The sequence below is a fragment of the Oncorhynchus nerka genome, linkage group LG15 (assembly GCF_034236695.1).
Source record: "Oncorhynchus nerka isolate Pitt River linkage group LG15, Oner_Uvic_2.0, whole genome shotgun sequence".
Taxonomy (NCBI): domain Eukaryota; kingdom Metazoa; phylum Chordata; class Actinopteri; order Salmoniformes; family Salmonidae; genus Oncorhynchus; species Oncorhynchus nerka.
The window spans coordinates 16,190,913-16,210,520 of record NC_088410.1 but is presented as its reverse complement, the minus strand read 5'-3'; the positions used below and the strand labels follow the sequence as shown (position 1 = coordinate 16,210,520).

The window sequence follows — 19,608 nt, the reverse complement described above, 5'->3', positions numbered from 1 at the left end:
TGTTCACATAGTCTGGTGTGGTTCACATAGTCTGGTGTGTACGTGTGGTTCACATAGTCTGGTGTGTACGTGTGGTTCACATAGTCTGGTGTGGTTCACATAGTCTGGTGTGTACGTGTGGTTCACATAGTCTGGTGTGTACGTGTGGTTCACATAGTCTGGTGTGTACGTGTGGTTCACATAGTCTGGTGTGTACGTGTGGTTCACACTTCAACGTTATCTCCATGCTGACGTGCTGTTTGTTGCTACTTGGCTAACTGCCGAACATTTTTTTTTTCGCTTTTAATAACGTCCACACTCAAGGTCAATTTCAGTGTAGGAAAGGATGAAACAGCGTCTGTGCCACCAGTAAGTACAGATAGTGGTATAAATCCCCTCGCACGGTCCCCGCAGCCGGACAATTTCTCACAGCTTCTGGAAAGAAATGCTTTCGGCTCAACCGGTGACGCTCATTCAGCCAATAGAAACTTGAAACCAGTTTTCCCCATTTAGCAACGAGTCAGAGCCTGAGCCCTAACCCTTCCCAGGTCTCTCCTCCACCCGTCCTCCGAGCCTTCCCAGGTCTCTCCTCCACCCGTCCTCCGAGCCATCCCAGGTCTCTCCTCCACCCGTCCTCCGAGCCTTCCCAGGTCTCTCCTCCACCCGTCCTCCGAGCCTTCCCAGGTCTCTCCTCCACCCGTCCTCCGAGCCTTCCCAGGTCTCTCCTCCACCCGTCCTCCGAGCCATCCCAGGTCTCTCCTCCACCCGTCCTCCGAGCCATCCCAGGTCTCTCCTCCACCCGTCCTCCGAGCCATCCCAGGTCTCTCCTCCACCCGTCCTCCGAGCCTTCCCAGGTCTCTCCTCCACCCGTCCTCCGAGCCTTCCCAGGTCTCTCCTCCACCCGTCCTCCGAGCCTTCCCAGGTCTCTCCTCCACCCGTCCTCCGAGCCTTCCCAGGTCTCTCCTCCACCCGTCCTCCGAGCCATCCCAGGTCTCTCCTCCACCCGTCCTCCGAGCCATCCCAGGTCTCTCCTCCACCCGTCCTCCGAGCCATCCCAGGTCTCTCCTCCACCCGTCCTCCGAGCCTTCCCAGGTCTCTCCTCCACCCGTCCTCCGAGCCTTCCCAGGTCTCTCCTCCACCCGTTACGGGGTCTGAGGCGCAGAGCCTTCCCAGGTCTCTCCTCCACGCGTCCTCCGAGCCATCCCAGGTCTCTCCTCCACCCATCCTCCGAGCCTTCCCAGGTCTCTCCTCCACCCGTCCTCCGAGCCTTCCCAGGTCTCTCCTCCACCCGTTACGGGGTCTGAGACGCCGAGCCTTCCCAGGTCTCTCCTCCACCCGTTACGGGGTCTGAGACGCCGAGCCTTCCCAGGTCTCTCCTCCACAAATAGTCATGGACTCTAAACCTTCCAGCTGCCTACTGGACCCTATTCCAACTAAACTACTGAAAGAGCTTCTTCCTGTGTTTGGCCCTCCTATGTTGAACATAATAAATGTCTCCCTATCCTCCGGATGTGTGTAATCGGTGTGAAATGGCTAGCTAGTTAGCGGTGGTGCGCGCTAATAGCGTTTCAATCGGTGACGTCACTTGCTCTGAGACCTTGAAGTAGTGGCTCCCCGATGCTTCGTGGGTCCCGGGCTCGAACCAGCCATTTCACACTGGTTACATGTGTACCAAACCCACTAAAATTGGAAGCAATAAAGCCTTTACAAATCGGCCTATATCGAATCTCCCCCCCAAAATTATTAAAGCTGTTGCTCAGCAACTCACTGCCTTCCTGAAGGCAGATCATGTATTAATATATAGTAAATGCTCCAGTCTGGTTTTAGACCACATCATAATACTGAGACTGCACCCAGATTGCCTACCCAGGAAACCTGTGTTTCAGAAATAAGGAAGTGGATGGAGGCAAAAGTTTTACTTTTGAACTCAGTTCTAGGTCCCAAGAAACCAAGAGATCTGCTGTTTGATCTGACTCTGAATCTCGAGGGTTGTTACAGTCGTCTCAAATCAAACTGTGAAGGACCTCAAGCGTTACTCTGGACCCTGATCTCTTTTTTGACAGAACAGATCAAAAATATTTCAAGCACAGTTTTTTTCTATCTTTGTAACATGTCTTTTCAAAACATGATGCAGAAAAACTCATCCATGATTTTGTCACTTCAAGATTAGACTACTGCAATGCTCTACTCTCTCGCTACCCGGATAAATAAACTTCAGCTAGTTCTAAATACGGCTGCTAGAATCTTGACTAGAACCAAGAAATGTGATCGTATTACTCCAGTGCCTCTCTACATTGGCTTCCTGTTAATGGCTCATTTCAAGGTTTTACTGCTAACCTACAAAACATTACATGGACTTGCTCCTACCTATCTCTCTGATTTGGTCCTGCCGTACATACCTACACATACGCTACAATCACTAGATGCAGGCCTCCTTACTGTCCCTAGAATTTGTAAGCAAACAGCTGGAGGCAGGGCTTTTTCAAATAGAGGTACATCTTTATGGAATGGTCTGCGGAGCCATGTGAGAGTCGCAGGGCTTTTTCAAATAGAGGTACATCTTTATGGAATGGTCTGCGGAGCCATGTGAGAGTCGCAGACTCAGTCTCAACCTTTAAATCTTTATTTTCAGTAGGTCCAATGATTGAGTGTAGTCTGGCCCAGGGGTACGAGGGTGAATGACAAGGCACTGGAGTGACGAATCACCCTTGCTGTTTCTGCCTAGCCAGCTCTTCAGTCTCTCTACTAGGATTCTCTGCCAAAGGGGATGAGTCACTCGCTTGCTAGCTCTCCCAAGCCATCCCTAGAAGGGGTGAATCACGCCATGCAAGGCTATACTCAACCTGAGTGGGTTGAATCACTGACGTGATCTTCCTGTCTGGTTCTGCGCCCCCTCGGGCTCGTGCGGTGGAGGAGATCTTTGTGGGCGAGACACCACCTTGTCTCAGGGTAGTAAGTTGGTGGTCTATTGATATCCCTCTGGTGGTGTCGGGGCTGTGCCTTGGCAAAGTGGGTGGGGTTATATCCTGCCTGGTTGGCCCTGTCCGGGGGTATAGTCGGACAGGGCCACAGTGTCCCTCGACGACCCCCCCTGTATCAGACTCCAGTATCTATGCTGCAATAGTCTATGTGGCGGGGGGAGTAGGGTCAGTCTGGTATATCTGGTATAATTACCCTGTTATATCTGGTATATTTCTCCTGTTATATCTGGTATCATTCTCCTGTTATATCTGGTATCATTCTCCTGTTATATCTGGTATAATTCTCCTGTTATATCTGGTATCATTCTCCTGTTATATCTGGTATATTTCTCCTGTTATATCTGGTATCATTCTCCTGTTATATCTGGTATCATTCTCCTGTTATATCTGGTATCATTCTCCTGTTATATCTGGTATCATTATCCTGTTATATCTGGTATCATTCTCCTGTTATATCTGGTATCATTCTCCTGTTATATCTGGTATCATTCTCCTGTTATATCTGGTATCATTCTCCTGTTATATCTGGTATCATTCTCCTGTTATATCTGGTATCATTCTCCTGTTATATTTGGTATAATTCTCCTGTTATATCTGGTATCATTCTCCTGTTATATCTGGTATAATTCTCCTGTTATATCTGGTATCATTCTCCTGTTATATCTGGTATACTTCTCCTGTTATATCTGGTATCATTCTCCTGTTATATCTGGTATAATTCTCCTGGTATATCTGGTATCATTCTCCTCTTATATCTGGTATCATTCTCCTGTTATATCTGGTATCATTCTCCTGTTATATCTGGTATCATTCTCCTGTTATCATTCTCCTGTTATATCTGGTATCATTCTCCTGTTATATCTGGTATCATTCTCCTGTTATATCTGGTATCATTCTCCTGTTATATCTGGTATCATTCTCCTGTTATATCTGGTATCATTCTCCTGTTATATCTGGTATCATTCTCCTGTTATATTTGGTATAATTCTCCTGTTATATCTGGTATCATTCTCCTGTTATATCTGGTATAATTCTCCTGTTATATCTGGTATCATTCTCCTGTTATATCTGGTATACTTCTCCTGTTATATCTGGTATCATTCTCCTGTTATATCTGGTATAATTCTCCTGGTATATCTGGTATCATTCTCCTCTTATATCTGGTATCATTCTCCTGTTATATCTGGTATCATTCTCCTGTTATATCTGGTATATTTCTCCTGTTATATCTGGTATATTTCTCCTGTTATATCTGGTATATTTCTCCTGTTATATCTGGTATATTTCTCCTGTTATATCTGGTATCATTCTCCTGTTATATCTGGTATATTTCTCCTGTTATATCTGGTATCATTCTCCTGTTATATCTGGTATATTTCTCCTGTTATATCTGGTATCATTCTCCTGTTATATCTAGTATAATTCTCCTGTTATATCTGGTATCATTCTCCTGTTATATCTGGTATCATTCTCCTGTTATATCTGGTATCATTCTCCTGTTATATCTGGTATCATTCTCCTGTTATATCTGGTATCATTCTCCTGTTATATCTGGTATCATTCTCCTGTTATATCTGGTATCATTCTCCTGTTATATCTGGTATCATTCTCCTGTTATATCTGGTATCATTCTTCTGTTATATCTGGTATCATTCTCCTGTTATATCTGGTATCATTCTCCTGTTATATCTGGTATCATTCTCCTGCTGTTTGGGGTTTTAGGCTGGGTTTCTGTACAGCACTTTGTGACATCTGCTGATGTAAAAAGGGCTTTATAAATACCTTTCATAGATTGGTGTGTGTTTAGGTGCTCTGATGTATGTGTGCGTGTTTGCATGTGTGCTCTGATGTGCTACAGTATATATGTATATGTATGTGAGTGAGTGAGTGAGTGAGTGAGTGAGTGAGTGAGTGAGTGAGTGAGTGAGTGAGTGAGTGAGTGAGTGAGTGAGTGAGTGAGTGAGTGAGTGAGTGAGTGAGTGAGTGAGTGAGTGAGTGAGTGAGTGAGTGAGTGAGTGAGTGAGTGAGTGAGGTGTCCACTCACGCTGTTGATCATGAGGTGCATGATGGTCTTGGGCATTAGATCCCTGATGGACTTGTTGACGATGCCGATGTAGGAATCCACTAGATTCCTTATGGTCTCAACCTGCCTCTCCAGCTGGGGATCCATAGAGAAGGATTCTGCTGGTCCTGTGTCCTCACTGTCAACCTGGGGGAGGGAGGGAGGGAGGGAGGGAGGGAGGGAGGGAGGGAGGGAGGGAGAGAGAGAGGGAGGGGGGAGAGAGAGAGGGAGGTGGGGAGGAGAGGGAGGTGGGGAGGGAGGGAGGGAGGGAGGAGGGGGAGGGATGAGGGTGGAGAGAGGGAGAGGAGGGTGGGGAGAGAGGGAGGAGGGAGAGAGAGGGAGAGGAGGGTGGGGGAGAGAGTGGGGGGGGGGGATGCATGAGACACATTGAGAATGATTCTTCTGGTCCTGTGCTTCACTGTCAAACTGGGGAAGGGAGAGGAGGAGGAGAGTGTACCTGTGTGTGTACATGCTTGCGTGTATATTTATCCATCCGTGTGTGTGCGTGTACGTCCGTGTGTGTGCGTGTACGTCCGTGTGTGTGCGTGTACGTCCGTGTGTGTGCGTGTACGTCCGTGTGTGTGCGTGTAGCGTGTACGTCCGTGTGTGTGCGTGTACGTCCGTGTGTGTGCGTGTAGCGTGTACGTCCGTGTGTGTGGGTGTACGTCCGTGTGTGTGTGCGTGTACGTCCGTGTGTGTGCGTGTAGCGTGTACGTCCGTGTGTGTGTGCGTGTACGTCCGTGTGTGTGCGTGTACGTCCGTGTGTGTGTGCGTGTATATTTATCCATCCGTGTGTGTGCGTGTACGTCCGTGTGTGTGCGTGTACGTCCGTGTGTGTGTGCGTGTATATTTATCCATCCGTGTGTGTGCGTGTACGTCCGTGTGTGTGCGTGTACGTCCGTGTGTGTGCGTGTACGTCCGTGTGTGTGTGCGTGTATATTTATCCATCCGTGTGTGTGCGTGTACGTCCGTGTGTGTGTGTGTGCGTGTACGTCCGTGTGTGTGCGTGTACGTCCGTGTGTGTGCGTGTAGCGTGTACGTCCGTGTGTGTGCGTGTACGTCCGTGTGTGTGCGTGTACGTCCGTGTGTGTGCGTGTACGTCCGTGTGTGTGCGTGTACGTCCGTGTGTGTGCGTGTACGTCCGTGTGTGTGCGTGTATGTCCGTGTGTGGGTGCGTGTACGTCCGTGTGTGGGTGCGTGTACGTCCGTGTGTGTGCGTGTACGTCCGTGTGTGTGCGTGTACGTCCGTGTGTGTGTGCGTGTATATTTATCCATCCGTGTGTGTGCGTGTACGTCCGTGTGTGTGTGTGTGTGCGTGTACGTCCGTGTGTGTGCGTGTACGTCCGTGTGTGTGCGTGTACGTCCGTGTGTGTGCGTGTAGCGTGTACGTCCGTGTGTGTGCGTGTACGTCCGTGTGTGTGCGTGTATGTCCGTGTGTGTGCGTGTACGTCCGTGTGTGTGCGTGTAGCGTGTACGTCCGTGTGTGTGCGTGTACGTCCGTGTGTGTGCGTGTATGTCCGTGTGTGTGCGTGTACGTCCGTGTGTGTGCGTGTACGTCCGTGTGTGTGCGTGTACGTCCGTGTGTGTGCGTGTACGTCCGTGTGTGTGCGTGTACGTCCGTGTGTGTGCGTGTACGTCCGTGTGTGGGTGCGTGTACGTCCGTGTGTGTGCGTGTACGTCCGTGTGTGTGCGTGTACGTCCGTGTGTGTGTGCGTGTACGTCCGTGTGCGTGTAGCGTGTACGTCCGTGTGTGTGCGTGTACGTCCGTGTGTGTGCGTGTACGTCCGTGTGTGTGCGTGTACGTCCGTGTGGGTGCGTGTACGTCCGTGTGTGTGCGTGTACGTCCGTGTGTGTGCGTGTACGTCCGTGTGTGTGCGTGTACGTCCGTGTGTGTGCGCGTGTACGTCCGTGTGTGCGTGTACGTCCGTGTGTGCGTGTACGTCCGTGTGTGTGCGTGTACGTCCGTGTGTGTGCGTGTACGTCCGTGTGTGTTACCCAGTGTAAGGAGTGTGACGTCAGGATCTCTGCTGGTGGGGTGGTGCTGTGTAGCAACCTAGCAGCGACAAACGTCCTGGTCTGCCCTAGAAAGCCTATGTGAATTACAGTCGCCAGAATGGCCAAACCAATTATTTTACAGACGAACGTTTTGGGCATCGAAAATGTGTTTATTATGATCAAGTTCTCTATACATGTAAATGAAGATATCAAGATATGTAATTAAATACTGATCCATTCTGACTACTAGATCTGTAATTAAATACTGATCCATTCAGACTACTAGATATGGAATTAAATACTGATCCATTCTGACTACTAGATATGGAATTAAATACTGATCCATTCTGACTACTAGACATGGAATTAAATACTGATCCATTCTGACTACTTTTTTTTTTTATCTTCCGGGTTGGAGCGAGCGGTCGCATCTGCACTCGGTCCGCAGGTAGTATTACATTTCATTACATTTCATTATAGTACAACGGTTTGATTTGTCTAATCTTAGCAATTTCTTCTTAGCTAGCTACATAGCCGTCTTCGTATCAGAGATAATTGCGTAATTATCGTATTTCGTCGTCCTAACGCAGTCTACACTGCCCTGCAGCTAGCCAGCTAGCTAACGTCCACCGTTAGCTAGTCCACCGTCTACCGATTAGCAGCACAACTATTACACTCAACTGAACGACTTGATTAGTGTAGTGTTAGCTAACTACATAGTTGTCTTTGCTGTCTTCGTATCCAAGATAATTGTGTAGTTTAGAGTGTGTAGTTTTAGAGTGATTATCTTAATTTACCGAGGTTAGCTAGCTAGCTATTTGTCGTCCTTAACGTAGGAGACACTGCTAGCTAGCCAACAGCTAGCCAACGTCTACCGAACAGAACTTCCGCACTCAACAATCCGGTCGCATTTCGCTTCGCTCCACAGGTAGTATCACATCTTTCATTTCATTTCATTACAGTACAACGGCTTGATTTGTTTGATCGTAGCTAGCTACATAGCTAGCTACATAGCCGTCTTTGTATCAAAGATAATTGTGTAGTCTAGAGCGATTTCCTAGGTTAGCTAGCCAGCTATTGTCGTTCTTTTAACGCAACGTAACGTAATCAACACTGCTAGCTAGCCAGCTAGCCCCGAATAGCAGCACAGTAGAAACTATTACACTCAACGGAACGACTTGATTAGTGTAGTGTCAACAACGCAGTCAATGCCAGCTAGCCTACATAGTCAACAACGCAGCCTCTGCCAGCTAGCCTACTTCAGCAGTACTGTATCATTTTAATCATTTTAGTCAATAAGATTCTTGCTACGTAAGCTTAACTTTCTGAACACTCGAGACGTGTAGTCCACTTGTCATTCCAATCTCCTTTGCATTAGCGTAGCCTCTTGTGTAGCCTGTCAACTATGTGTCTGTCTATCCCTGTTCTCTCCTCTCTGCACAGACCATACAAACGCTCCACACCGCGTGGCCGCGGCCACCCTAATCTGGTGGTCCCAGCACGCACGACCCACGTGGAGTTCCAGGTCTCCGGTAGCCTCTGGAACTGCCGATCTGCGGCCAACAAGGCAGAGTTCATCTCAGCCTATGCCTCCCTCCAGTCCCTCGACTTCTTGGCACTGACGGAAACATGGATCACCACAGACAACACTGCTACTCCTACTGCTCTCTCTTCGTCTGCCCACGTGTTCTCGCACACCCCGAGAGCTTCTGGTCAGCGGGGTGGTGGCACCGGGATCCTCATCTCTCCCAAGTGGTCATTCTCTCTTTCTCCCCTTACCCATCTGTCTATCGCCTCCTTTGAATTCCATGCTGTCACAGTTACCAGCCCTTTCAAGCTTAACATCCTTATCATTTATCGCCCTCCAGGTTCCCTCGGAGAGTTCATCAATGAGCTTGATGCCTTGATAAGCTCCTTTCCTGAGGACGGCTCACCTCTCACAGTTCTGGGCGACTTTAACCTCCCCACGTCTACCTTTGACTCATTCCTCTCTGCCTCCTTCTTTCCACTCCTCTCCTCTTTTGACCTCACCCTCTCACCTTCCCCCCCTACTCACAAGGCAGGAAATACGCTCGACCTCATCTTTACTAGATGCTGTTCTTCCACTAACCTCATTGCAACTCCCCTCCAAGTCTCCGACCACTACCTTGTATCCTTTTCCCTCTCATCCAACACTTCCCACACTGCCCCTACTCGGATGGTATCGCGCCGTCCCAACCTTCGCTCTCTCTCCCCCGCTACTCTCTCCTCTTCCATCCTATCATCTCTTCCCTCTGCTCAAACCTTCTCCAACCTATCTCCTGATTCTGCCTCCTCAACCCTCCTCTCCTCCCTTTCTGCATCCTTTGACTCTCTATGTCCCCTATCCTCCAGGCCGGCTCGGTCCTCCCCTCCCGCTCCGTGGCTCGACCACTCATTGCGAGCTCACAGAACAGGGCTCCGGGCAGCCGAGCGGAAATGGAGGAAAACTCGCCTCCCTGCGGACCTGACATCCTTTCACTCCCTCCTCTCTACATTTTCCTCTTCTCTCTCTGCTGCTAAAGCCACTTTCTACCACTCTAAATTCCAAGCATCTGCCTCTAACCCTAGGAAGCTCTTTGCAACCTTCTCCTCCCTCCTGAATCCTCCTCCCCCTCCCCCCTCCTCCCTCTCTGCAGATGACTTCGTCAACCATTTTGAAAAGAAGGTCGACGACATCCGATCCTCGTTTGCTAAGTCAAACGACACCGCTGGTTCTGCTGACACTGCCCTACCCTGTGCTCTGTCCTCTTTCTCCCCTCTCTCTCCAGATGAAATCTCGCGTCTTGTGACGGCCGGCCGCCCAACAACCTGCCCGCTTGACCCTATCCCCTCCTCTCTTCTCCAGACCATTTCCGGAGACCTTCTCCCTTACCTCACCTCGCTCATCAACTCATCCCTGACCGCTGGCTACGTCCCTTCCGTCTTCAAGAGAGCGAGAGTTGCACCCCTTCTGAAAAAACCTACACTCGATCCCTCCGATGTCAACAACTACAGACCAGTATCCCTTCTTTCTTTTCTCTCCAAAACTCTTGAACGTGCCGTCCTTGGCCAGCTCTCCCGCTATCTCTCTCAGAATGACCTTCTTGATCCAAATCAGTCAGGTTTCAAGACTAGTCATTCAACTGAGACTGCTCTTCTCTGTATCACGGAGGCGCTCCACACTGCTAAAGCTAACTCTCTCTCCTCTGCTCTCATCCTTCTAGACCTATCGGCTGCCTTCGATACTGTGAACCATCAGATCCTCCTCTCCACCCTCTCCGAGTTGGGCATCTCTGGCGCGGCCCACGCTTGGATTGCGTCCTACCTGACAGGTCGCTCCTACCAGGTGGCGTGGCGAGAATCCGTCTCCACACCACGTGCTCTCACCACTGGTGTCCCCCAGGGCTCTGTTCTAGGCCCTCTCCTATTCTCGCTATACACCAAGTCACTTGGCTCTGTCATAACCTCACATGGTCTCTCCTATCATTGCTATGCAGACGACACACAATTAATCTTCTCCTTTCCCCCTTCTGGTGACCAGGTGGCGAATCGCATCTCTGCATGTCTGGCAGACATATCAGTGTGGATGACGGATCACCACCTCAAGCTGAACCTCGGCAAGACGGAGCTGCTCTTCCTCCCGGGGAAGGACTGCCCGTTCCATGATCTCGCCATCACGGTTGACAACTCCATTGTGTCCTCCTTCCAGAGCGCTAAGAACCTTGGCGTGATCCTGGACAACACCCTGTCGTTCTCAACTAACATCAAGGCGGTGGCCCGTTCCTGTAGGTTCATGCTCTACAACATCCGCAGAGTACGACCCTGCCTCACACAGGAAGCGGCGCAGGTCCTAATCCAGGCACTTGTCATCTCCCGTCTGGATTACTGCAACTCGCTGTTGGCTGGGCTCCCTGCCTGTGCCATTAAATCCCTACAACTCATCCAGAACGCCGCAGCCCGTCTGGTGTTCAACCTTCCCAAGTTCTCTCACGTCACCCCGCTCCTCCGATCTCTCCACTGGCTTCCAGTTGAAGCTCGCATCCGCTACAAGACCATGGTGCTTGCCTACGGAGCTGTGAGGGGAACGGCACCTCAGTACCTCCAGGCTCTGATCAGGCCCTACACCCAAACAAGGGCACTGCGTTCATCCACCTCTGGCCTGCTCGCCTCCCTACCACTGAGGAAGTACAGTTCCCGCTCAGCCCAGTCAAAACTGTTCGCTGCTCTGGCCCCCCAATGGTGGAACAAACTCCCTCACGACGCCAGGACAGCGGAGTCAATCACCACCTTCCGGAGACACCTGAAACCCCACCTCTTTAAGGAATACCTAGGATAGGATAAAGTAATCCCTCTCACCCCCCCTTAAAAGATTTAGATGCACTACTGTTCCACTGGATGTCATAAGGTGAATGCACCAATTTGTAAGTCGCTCTGGATAAGAGCGTCTGCTAAATGACTTAAATGTAAATGTAAATATGTAATAAATACTGATCCATTCTGACTACTAGATATGTAATTAAATACTGATCCATTCTGACTACTAGATATGTAATTTAATACTGATTCATTCTGACTACTAGATATGGAATTAAATACTGATCCATTCTGACTACTAGATCTGTAATTTAATACTGATTCATTCTGACTACTAGATATGTAATTAAATACTGATTCATTCTGACTACTAGATATGTAATTAAATACTGATCCATTCTGACTACTAGATCTGTAATTAAATACTGATCCATTCTGACTACTAGATATGTAATTAAATACTGATCCATTCTGACTACATTTGTCGTCACACAGGACCATGTGCTGAAACAGACCAACCACGGGCCGGCCGGCTATGAGGACCCTCTCAGGCAGCATGAAAACGACTACATCAACCATGATCCTTTGCTAGTTACGGCCACTTTCACCATGATCCTTAGCGATTATTTTGGTGGCATTCAGCCCCACCCAGCAATATGGAGCGCGTCACATTAAACTACTGGCAGCTTCATGCACCATCAGAAGTTCCAGGAATACGTGGATCCCCATCTACTCTGTGTGTGTGTGTGTGTGTGTGTGTGTGTGTGTGTGTGTGTGTGTGTGTGTGTGTGTGTGGGTGTGTGGGTGTGTGTGTGTGTGTGAGAAATGAAAGGGAACCATTTGTAACGCTAAAGAGAAATAGCTCATTTTAAGAGTCTGATGGTGACTTTGAACATTTAGCTACTAATAAAATAATATAAGATGTTTTAGCTACTAATAAAATAATATAAGATGTTTTAGCTACTAATAATATAAGATGTTTTAGCTACTAATAAAATAATATAAGATGTTTTATTTTTCAAAATAAATCATGTTTTTCGTTTGGAGTGAGAAAGAGACTTGTATCTTGTGTGTGTGTGTGTGTGTTTTTGCCATTCCCCACAAGGAAAAAGGCTATTTTAGGCTCAGGGTTAGAGTTAAGGTTGGGGGTTAAGTTTAGGTTTAGGGTTAAGTTTAGGGTTATGATTAGGTTTAGGGGTAAGTTTAGGGTTATGATTAGGTTTAGGGGTAAGTTTAGGGTTATGATTAGGTTAAGGGTTAAGGTTAGGGTTAAGTTTAGGGTTATGATTAGGTTTAGGGGTAAGTTTAGGGTTATGATTAGGTTTAGGGGTAAGTTTAGGGTTACGATTAGGTTTAGGGGTAAGTTTAGATTTAGGGGTAAGTTTAGGGTTATGATTAGGTTAAGGGTTAAGGTTAGGGTTAGATTTTGGGTTAGGGATTTGTGAAAATAGTATTTTGGATGGGAATCAATTCTTTGGTCCTCAAAAGTACAGCAATAAAAAACTGTGTGTGTGTTTTACCTGGTCTTTCTCAGGGTAAACTCCAGCTCTGAGGAACGAAGCCTTCCAGCTGTCTACATCCTCCTGTGTGTCACAGGCCAGCTCTATCTGACGTAGGTCCTTATACACGTTCCTGGAACGTGCACACACACACACACACACACACACACTTAGTTATTGACAAAGTACACACACTCAGTATTTCTAAACGTTACATACACTGTTTACAGATACACACACACCTGGACTCAGTGTTGAAGATGGCGAATGTGTGTTTTGTGGACATGAAACCTTTCTCCACGTCTCTCAGCTTCAGATTATCTAGAGGCAGCATGTACTTCTTCTCTTTCTCCTGGAGACACACACAGTTATACACACACACACAGTTAGACACACACAGTTAGACACACACACAGTTATACACACACACACACAGTTAGATACACACACACACAGTTATACACACACAGCATGTACTTCTTCTCTTTCTCCTGGAGACACACACAGTTAGACACACACACACACAACACACACAGTTATACACACACACACACAACACACACACAGTTATACACACAACACACACAAACACACACACACATAGTTATAAACACACACACACATACATTACATACGCACACACAGACACATAAAAAGAGGACATCATCTGATTCAGTAGCTATCTAGTGAGTTAGCTAACTGTCTAGGTGACATCATCTGATTCAGTAGCTATCTAGTGAGTTAGCTAACTGTCTAGGTGACATCATCTGATTCAGTAGCTATCTAGTGAGTTAGCTAACTGCCATCATCTGATTCAGTAGCTATCTAGTGAGTTAGCTAACTGTCTAGGTGACATCATCTGATTCAGTAGCTATCTAGTGAGTTAGCTAACTGTCTAGGTGACATCATCTGATTCAGTAGCTATCTAGTTAGTTAGCTAACTGTCTAGGTGACATCATCTGATTCAGTAGCTATCTAGTGAGTTAGCTAACTGTCTAGGTGACATCATCTGATTCAGTAGCTATCTAGTTAGTTAGCTAACTGCCTAGGTGACATCATCTGATTCAGTAGCTATCTAGTGAGTTAGCGAACTGTCTAGGTGACATCATCTGATTCAGTAGCTATCTAGTAAGTTAGCTAACTGTCTAGGTGACATCATCTGATTCAGTAGCTATCTAGTTAGTTAGCTAACTGTCTAGGTGACATCATCTGATTCAGTAGCTATCTAGTGAGTTAGCTAACTGTCTAGGTGACATCATCTGATTCAGTAGCTATCTAGTGAGTAAGCTAACTGCCTAGGTGACATCATCTGATTCAGTAGCTATCTAGTGAGTTAGCTAACTGCCATCATCTGATTCAGTAGCTATCTAGTGAGTTAGCTAACTGTCTAGGTGACATCATCTGATTCAGTAGCTATCTAGTGAGTTAGCTAACTGCCTAGGTGACATCATCTGATTCAGTAGCTATCTAGTGAGTTAGCTAACTGTCTAGGTGACATCATCTGATTCAGTAGCTATCTAGTGAGTTAGCTAACTGTCTAGGTGACATCATCTGATTCAGTAGCTATCTAGTGAGTTAGCTAACTGTCTAGGTGACATCATCTGATTCAGTAGCTATCTAGTGAGTTAGCTAACTGTCTAGGTGACATCTGATTCAGTAGCTATCTAGTGAGTTAGCTGTCTAGGTGACATCATCTGATTCAGTAGCTATCTAGTTAGTTAGCTAACTGTCTAGGTGACATCGTCTGAATATCCTGAATGTCTAAGACAACAATGGTATCTGGTTGAGGGTTGGATCCGGTCAAGCCACTAGCCATAGTATTAAGCTTGCTTGGGTCAACATGGCGTGTAGGGATGTAACGATTCACCAATATGCATTGGTCTCTGGTTCAAATGTTTAAGAAACAAGTGCATCGGTCTTCCATATACCCCCCCCCCCCCACGCACACACCCACACACTCCCCCTTACCTCCTCATCCTTGTACCAGGACAGTGACTCTGCAGTCAGGACGAACCAGTAGTCTTTGGACCCCCCCTTCATAATGCTTATGTTGATAGTGAGCCAGCCCCTCCGGATCACCTACACACAGCGGGACAGACCATTAGTTCAGGATAGGGGGGTGAGAGAGAGAGAGAAGTAAAGGAGAGAGGAGGAGGGTAGTTTTTTTGTGGTACCTGGTTTGGCATCACTCTCTTCTTGTTGTTAATAGCAGCAGTAACAGTGGTCCTCTGTTGCGCGCTACAAGGGGAGACAGAGGCCAGATAGAAAGACTATCACATACTGGGTGTTTCCCAATCATCTCTCCTTCTTGAAGTGTGCGCTCGTTCACTACCCCCCACAAGCGCTACAGGGGAGACAGAGGCCAGATAGAAAGACTATCACATACTGGGTGCTTCCCAATCGTCTCTCCTTCTTCCTGAAGTTCGCTACCCCCCACAAGTTTAAAAGCATTGGATTGGGGGAGTAGGCATGGGCTAGATAGGAGTTTCAATATATCAGTTGTTTCCTTTCAAATCAGTGAAGGGAAGTGAACAAGTGCACACTTTGGGAGAAAGGACAGATAATTGGGACGCAGCCGTGGACAACTGACATGAAGTGCATAAACTATAACCTCTACAGGATCAGCGGGACGGTTGAGCTAACATAGGCTAATGGGATTAGCATGAGGTTGTAAGTAACAAGAACATTTGCCAGGACATAGACATATCTGATATTGGCAGAAAGCTTAAATTCTTGTTAATCTAACTGCACGGCCCAATTTACAGTAGCTATTACAGTGAAAGAATACCATGCTATTGTTTGAGGAGAGTGCACAGTTATGAACTTGAAGATGTATTAATAAACCAATTAGGCACATTTTGAGCAGTCTTAATACAACATGTTAAACAGAAATGCAATGGTTCATTGGCTCAGTCTAAAACGTTGCACTGACACTGTTGACATCTAGTGGCCAAAATCTAAATTGCACCTGGGTTGGAATAATAAATTATGGCCTTTCTCTTGCATTTCAAAGATGATGGTACAAAAAAAATTACAAAATAACATTTTTTCTTTATATTATCTTTTACCAGATCTTTGCTTCAGGTCCTGAGCTACAGGCAGTTAGATGTCATTTTAGGTGAAAATTGAAAAAAAGGGGCTAATCCTTAAGAGGTAGGTCGTTGCTAGGGGTTACATAGGTGAAAGTTGAAAGGTCGGTGCTAGGGGTTACACATTCAGGTGAAGGTTGATTGGTCGTTGCTAGGGATTAGAGTCAGGTGAACGTTGAAAAGTCGTTGCTAGGGGTTAGAGATCAACTCACTTTGCGAAGCCAATGAAGTCCTCATGGTTTGTGTTGATGTAAGACAGCTCAATGTCAATCAACAGCAGCACCTGAGACAGACAGGACAGACAGGTCGGGTCAAATCAAATCAAATTGTATTAGTCACATGCGCCGAATACAACAGGTGTAGACCTTACCGTGAAATGCTTACTTACAAGCCCCTAACCAACAGTGCAAAAAATCCGGATAAGAATAAGAGATAAAAGTAACAAGTAATTAAAGAGGAGCAGTAAAAAATAACAATATATACAGGGGGTACCGGTACAGAGTCAATGTGGAGGCTATATACAGGGGGTACCGGTACAGAGTCAATGTGGAGGCTATATACAGGGGGTACCAGTACAGAGTCAATGTGTAGGCTATATACAGGTGGTACCGGTACAGAGTCAATGTGTAGGCTATATACAGGGGGTACCAGTACAGAGTCAATGTGGAGGCTATATACAGGTGGTACCAGTACAGAGTCAATGTGGAGGCTATATACAGGGGGTACCAGTACAGAGTCAATGTGGAGGCTATATACAGGGGGTACCAGTACAGAGTCAATGTGGAGGCTATATACAGGTGGTACCGGTACAGAGTCAATGTGGAGGCTATATACAGGGGGTACCAGTACAGAGTCAATGTGGAGGCTATATACAGGGGGTACCGGTACAGAGTCAATGTGGAGGCTATATACAGGGGGTACCAGTACAGAGTCAATGTGGAGGCTATATACAGGGGTACCAGTACAGAGTCAATGTGGAGGCTATATACAGGGGGTACCAGTACAGAGTCAATGTGGAGGCTATATACAGGGGTACCAGTACAGAGTCAATGTGGAGGCTATATACAGGGGGTACCAGTACAGAGTCAATGTGGAGGCTATATACAGGGGGTACCAGTACAGAGTCAATGTGGAGGCTATATACAGGGGGTACCGGTACAGAGTCAATGTGGAGGCTATATACAGGGGTACCGGTACAGAGTCAATGTGGAGGCTATATACAGGGGGTACCGGTACAGAGTCAATGTGGAGGCTATATACAGGTGGTACCGGTACAGAGTCAATGTGGAGGCTATATACAGGGGGAACCAGTACAGAGTCAATGTGGAGGCTATATACAGGGTGTACCGGTACAGAGTCAATGTGGAGGCTATATACAGGGTGAACCGGTACAGAGTCAATGAGGAGGCTATATACAGGTGGTACCGGTACAGAGTCAATGTGGAGGCTATATACAGGTGGTACCAGTACAGAGTCAATGTGGAGGCTATATACAGGGGGTACCGGTACAGAGTCAATGTGGAGGCTATATACAGGGGGTACCGGTACAGAGTCAATGTGGAGGCTATATACAGGAGGTACCGGTACAGAGTCAATGTGGAGGTTATATACAGGTGGTACCGGTACAGAGACAATGTGGAGGCTATATTCAGGGGGAACCAGTACAGAGTCAATGTGGAGGCTATATACAGGAGGTACCGGTACAGTCAATGTGGAGGCTATATACAGGGGGTACCAGTACAGAGTCAATGTGGAGGCTATATTCAGGGGGAACCAGTACAGAGTCAGTGTGGAGGCTATATACAGGGGGTACCAGTACAGAGTCAATGTGGAGGCTATATACAGGGGGTACTGGTACAGAGTCAATGTGGAGGCTATATACAGGGGTACCAGTACAGAGTCAATGTGGAGGCTATATACAGGGGGTACCGGTACAGAGTCAATGTGGAGGCTATATACAGGGGGTACCGGTACAGAGTCAATGTGGAGGCTATATACAGGAGGTACCGGTACAGAGTCAATGTGGAGGTTATATACAGGTGGTACCGGTACAGAGACAATGTGGAGGCTATATTCAGGAGGAACCAGTACAGAGTCAATGTGGAGGCTATATACAGGAGGTACCGGTACAGTCAATGTGGAGGCTATATACAGGGGGTACCAGTACAGAGTCAATGTGGAGGCTATATTCAGGGGGAACCAGTACAGAGTCAGTGTGGAGGCTATATACAGGAGGTACCGGTACAGTCAATGTGGAGGCTATATACAGGGGGTACCAGTACAGAGTCAATGAGGAGGTTATATACAGGTGGTACCAGTACAGTCAATGTGGAGGCTATATACAGGTGGTACCAGTACAGAGTCAATGTGGAGGCTATATACAGGTGGTACCTGTACAGAGTCAATGTGGAGGCTATATACAGGGGGTACCAGTACAGAGTCAATGTGGAGGCTATATACAGGTGGTACCAGTACAGAGTCAATGTGGAGGCTATATACAGGGGGTACCAGTACAGAGTCAATGAGGAGGCTATATACAGGTGGTACCGGTACAGAGTCAATGTGGAGGTTATATACACGGGGTACCTGTACAGAGTCAATGTGTAGGTTATATACAGGGGGTACCTGTACAGAGTCAATGTGTAGGTTATATACAGGGGGTACCTGTACAGAGTCAATGTGGAGGCTATATACAGGGGGTACCAGTACAGAGTCAATGTGGAGGCTATATACAGTGGGTACCAGTACAGAGTCAATGTGGAGGCTATATACAGGGGTACCAGTACAGAGTCAATGTGGAGGCTATATACAGGGGTACCAGTACAGAGTCAATGTGGAGGCTATATACAGGGGGTACCGGTATAGAGTCAATGAGGAGGCTATATACAGGGGGTACCTGTACAGAGTCAATGAGGAGGCTATATACAGGGGTACCGGTACAGAGTCAATGTGGAGGCTATATACAGGGGGTACCTGTACAGAGTCAATGTGGAGGCTATATACAGGGGGTACCAGTACAGAGTCAATGTGGAGGCTATATACAGGGGTACCTGTACAGAGTCAATGTGGAGGCTATATACAGGTGGTACCAGTACAGAGTCAATGTGGAGGCTATATACAGGTGGTACCAGTACAGAGTCAATGTGGAGGCTATATACAGGTGGTACCAGTACAGAGTCAATGTGGAGGCTATATACAGGTGGTACCAGTACAGAGTCAATGTGGAGGCTATATACAGGGGTACCTGTACAGAGTCAATGTGGAGGCTATATACAGGTGTTACCAGTACAGAGTCAATGAGGAGGCTATATACAGGGGGTACCAGTACAGAGTCAATGTGGAGGCTATATACAGGTGGTACCAGTACAGAGTCAATGTGGAGGCTATATACAGGTGGTACCGGTACAGAGTCAATGTGGAGGCTATATACAGGGGGTACCAGTACAGAGTCAATGTGGAGGCTATATACAGGTGGTACCAGTACAGAGTCAATGTGGAGGCTATATACAGGTGGTACCGGTACAGAGTCAATGTGGAGGCTATATACAGGTGGTACCAGTGCAGAGTCAATGTGGAGGCTATATACAGGTGGTACCAGTACAGAGTCAATGTGGAGGCTATATACAGGGGGTACCGGTACAGAGTCAATGTGGAGGCTATATACAGGGGGCTACCGGTACAGAGTCAAT

At 47.3% G+C, this 19,608-nt stretch overlaps 1 protein-coding gene across 1 annotated transcript in view; it reads right to left on the bottom strand.

Moving 5' to 3' along the window:
* Positions 1–19,608, bottom strand: part of dnm2b (dynamin 2b) — a 74,141-nt gene that overhangs the window by 11,348 nt on the left and 43,185 nt on the right. Inside the window, exons 13-18 of the mRNA XM_065001096.1 lie at positions 16,132–16,202; positions 15,005–15,068; positions 14,799–14,909; positions 13,073–13,182; positions 12,852–12,963; positions 5,005–5,169 (exon numbers count right to left, since the gene is read on the bottom strand). Of these exons, the coding sequence (XP_064857168.1) occupies positions 5,005–5,169; positions 12,852–12,963; positions 13,073–13,182; positions 14,799–14,909; positions 15,005–15,068; positions 16,132–16,202 (633 nt within the window). The remainder of the gene's footprint in view (positions 1–5,004; positions 5,170–12,851; positions 12,964–13,072; positions 13,183–14,798; positions 14,910–15,004; positions 15,069–16,131; positions 16,203–19,608) is intronic.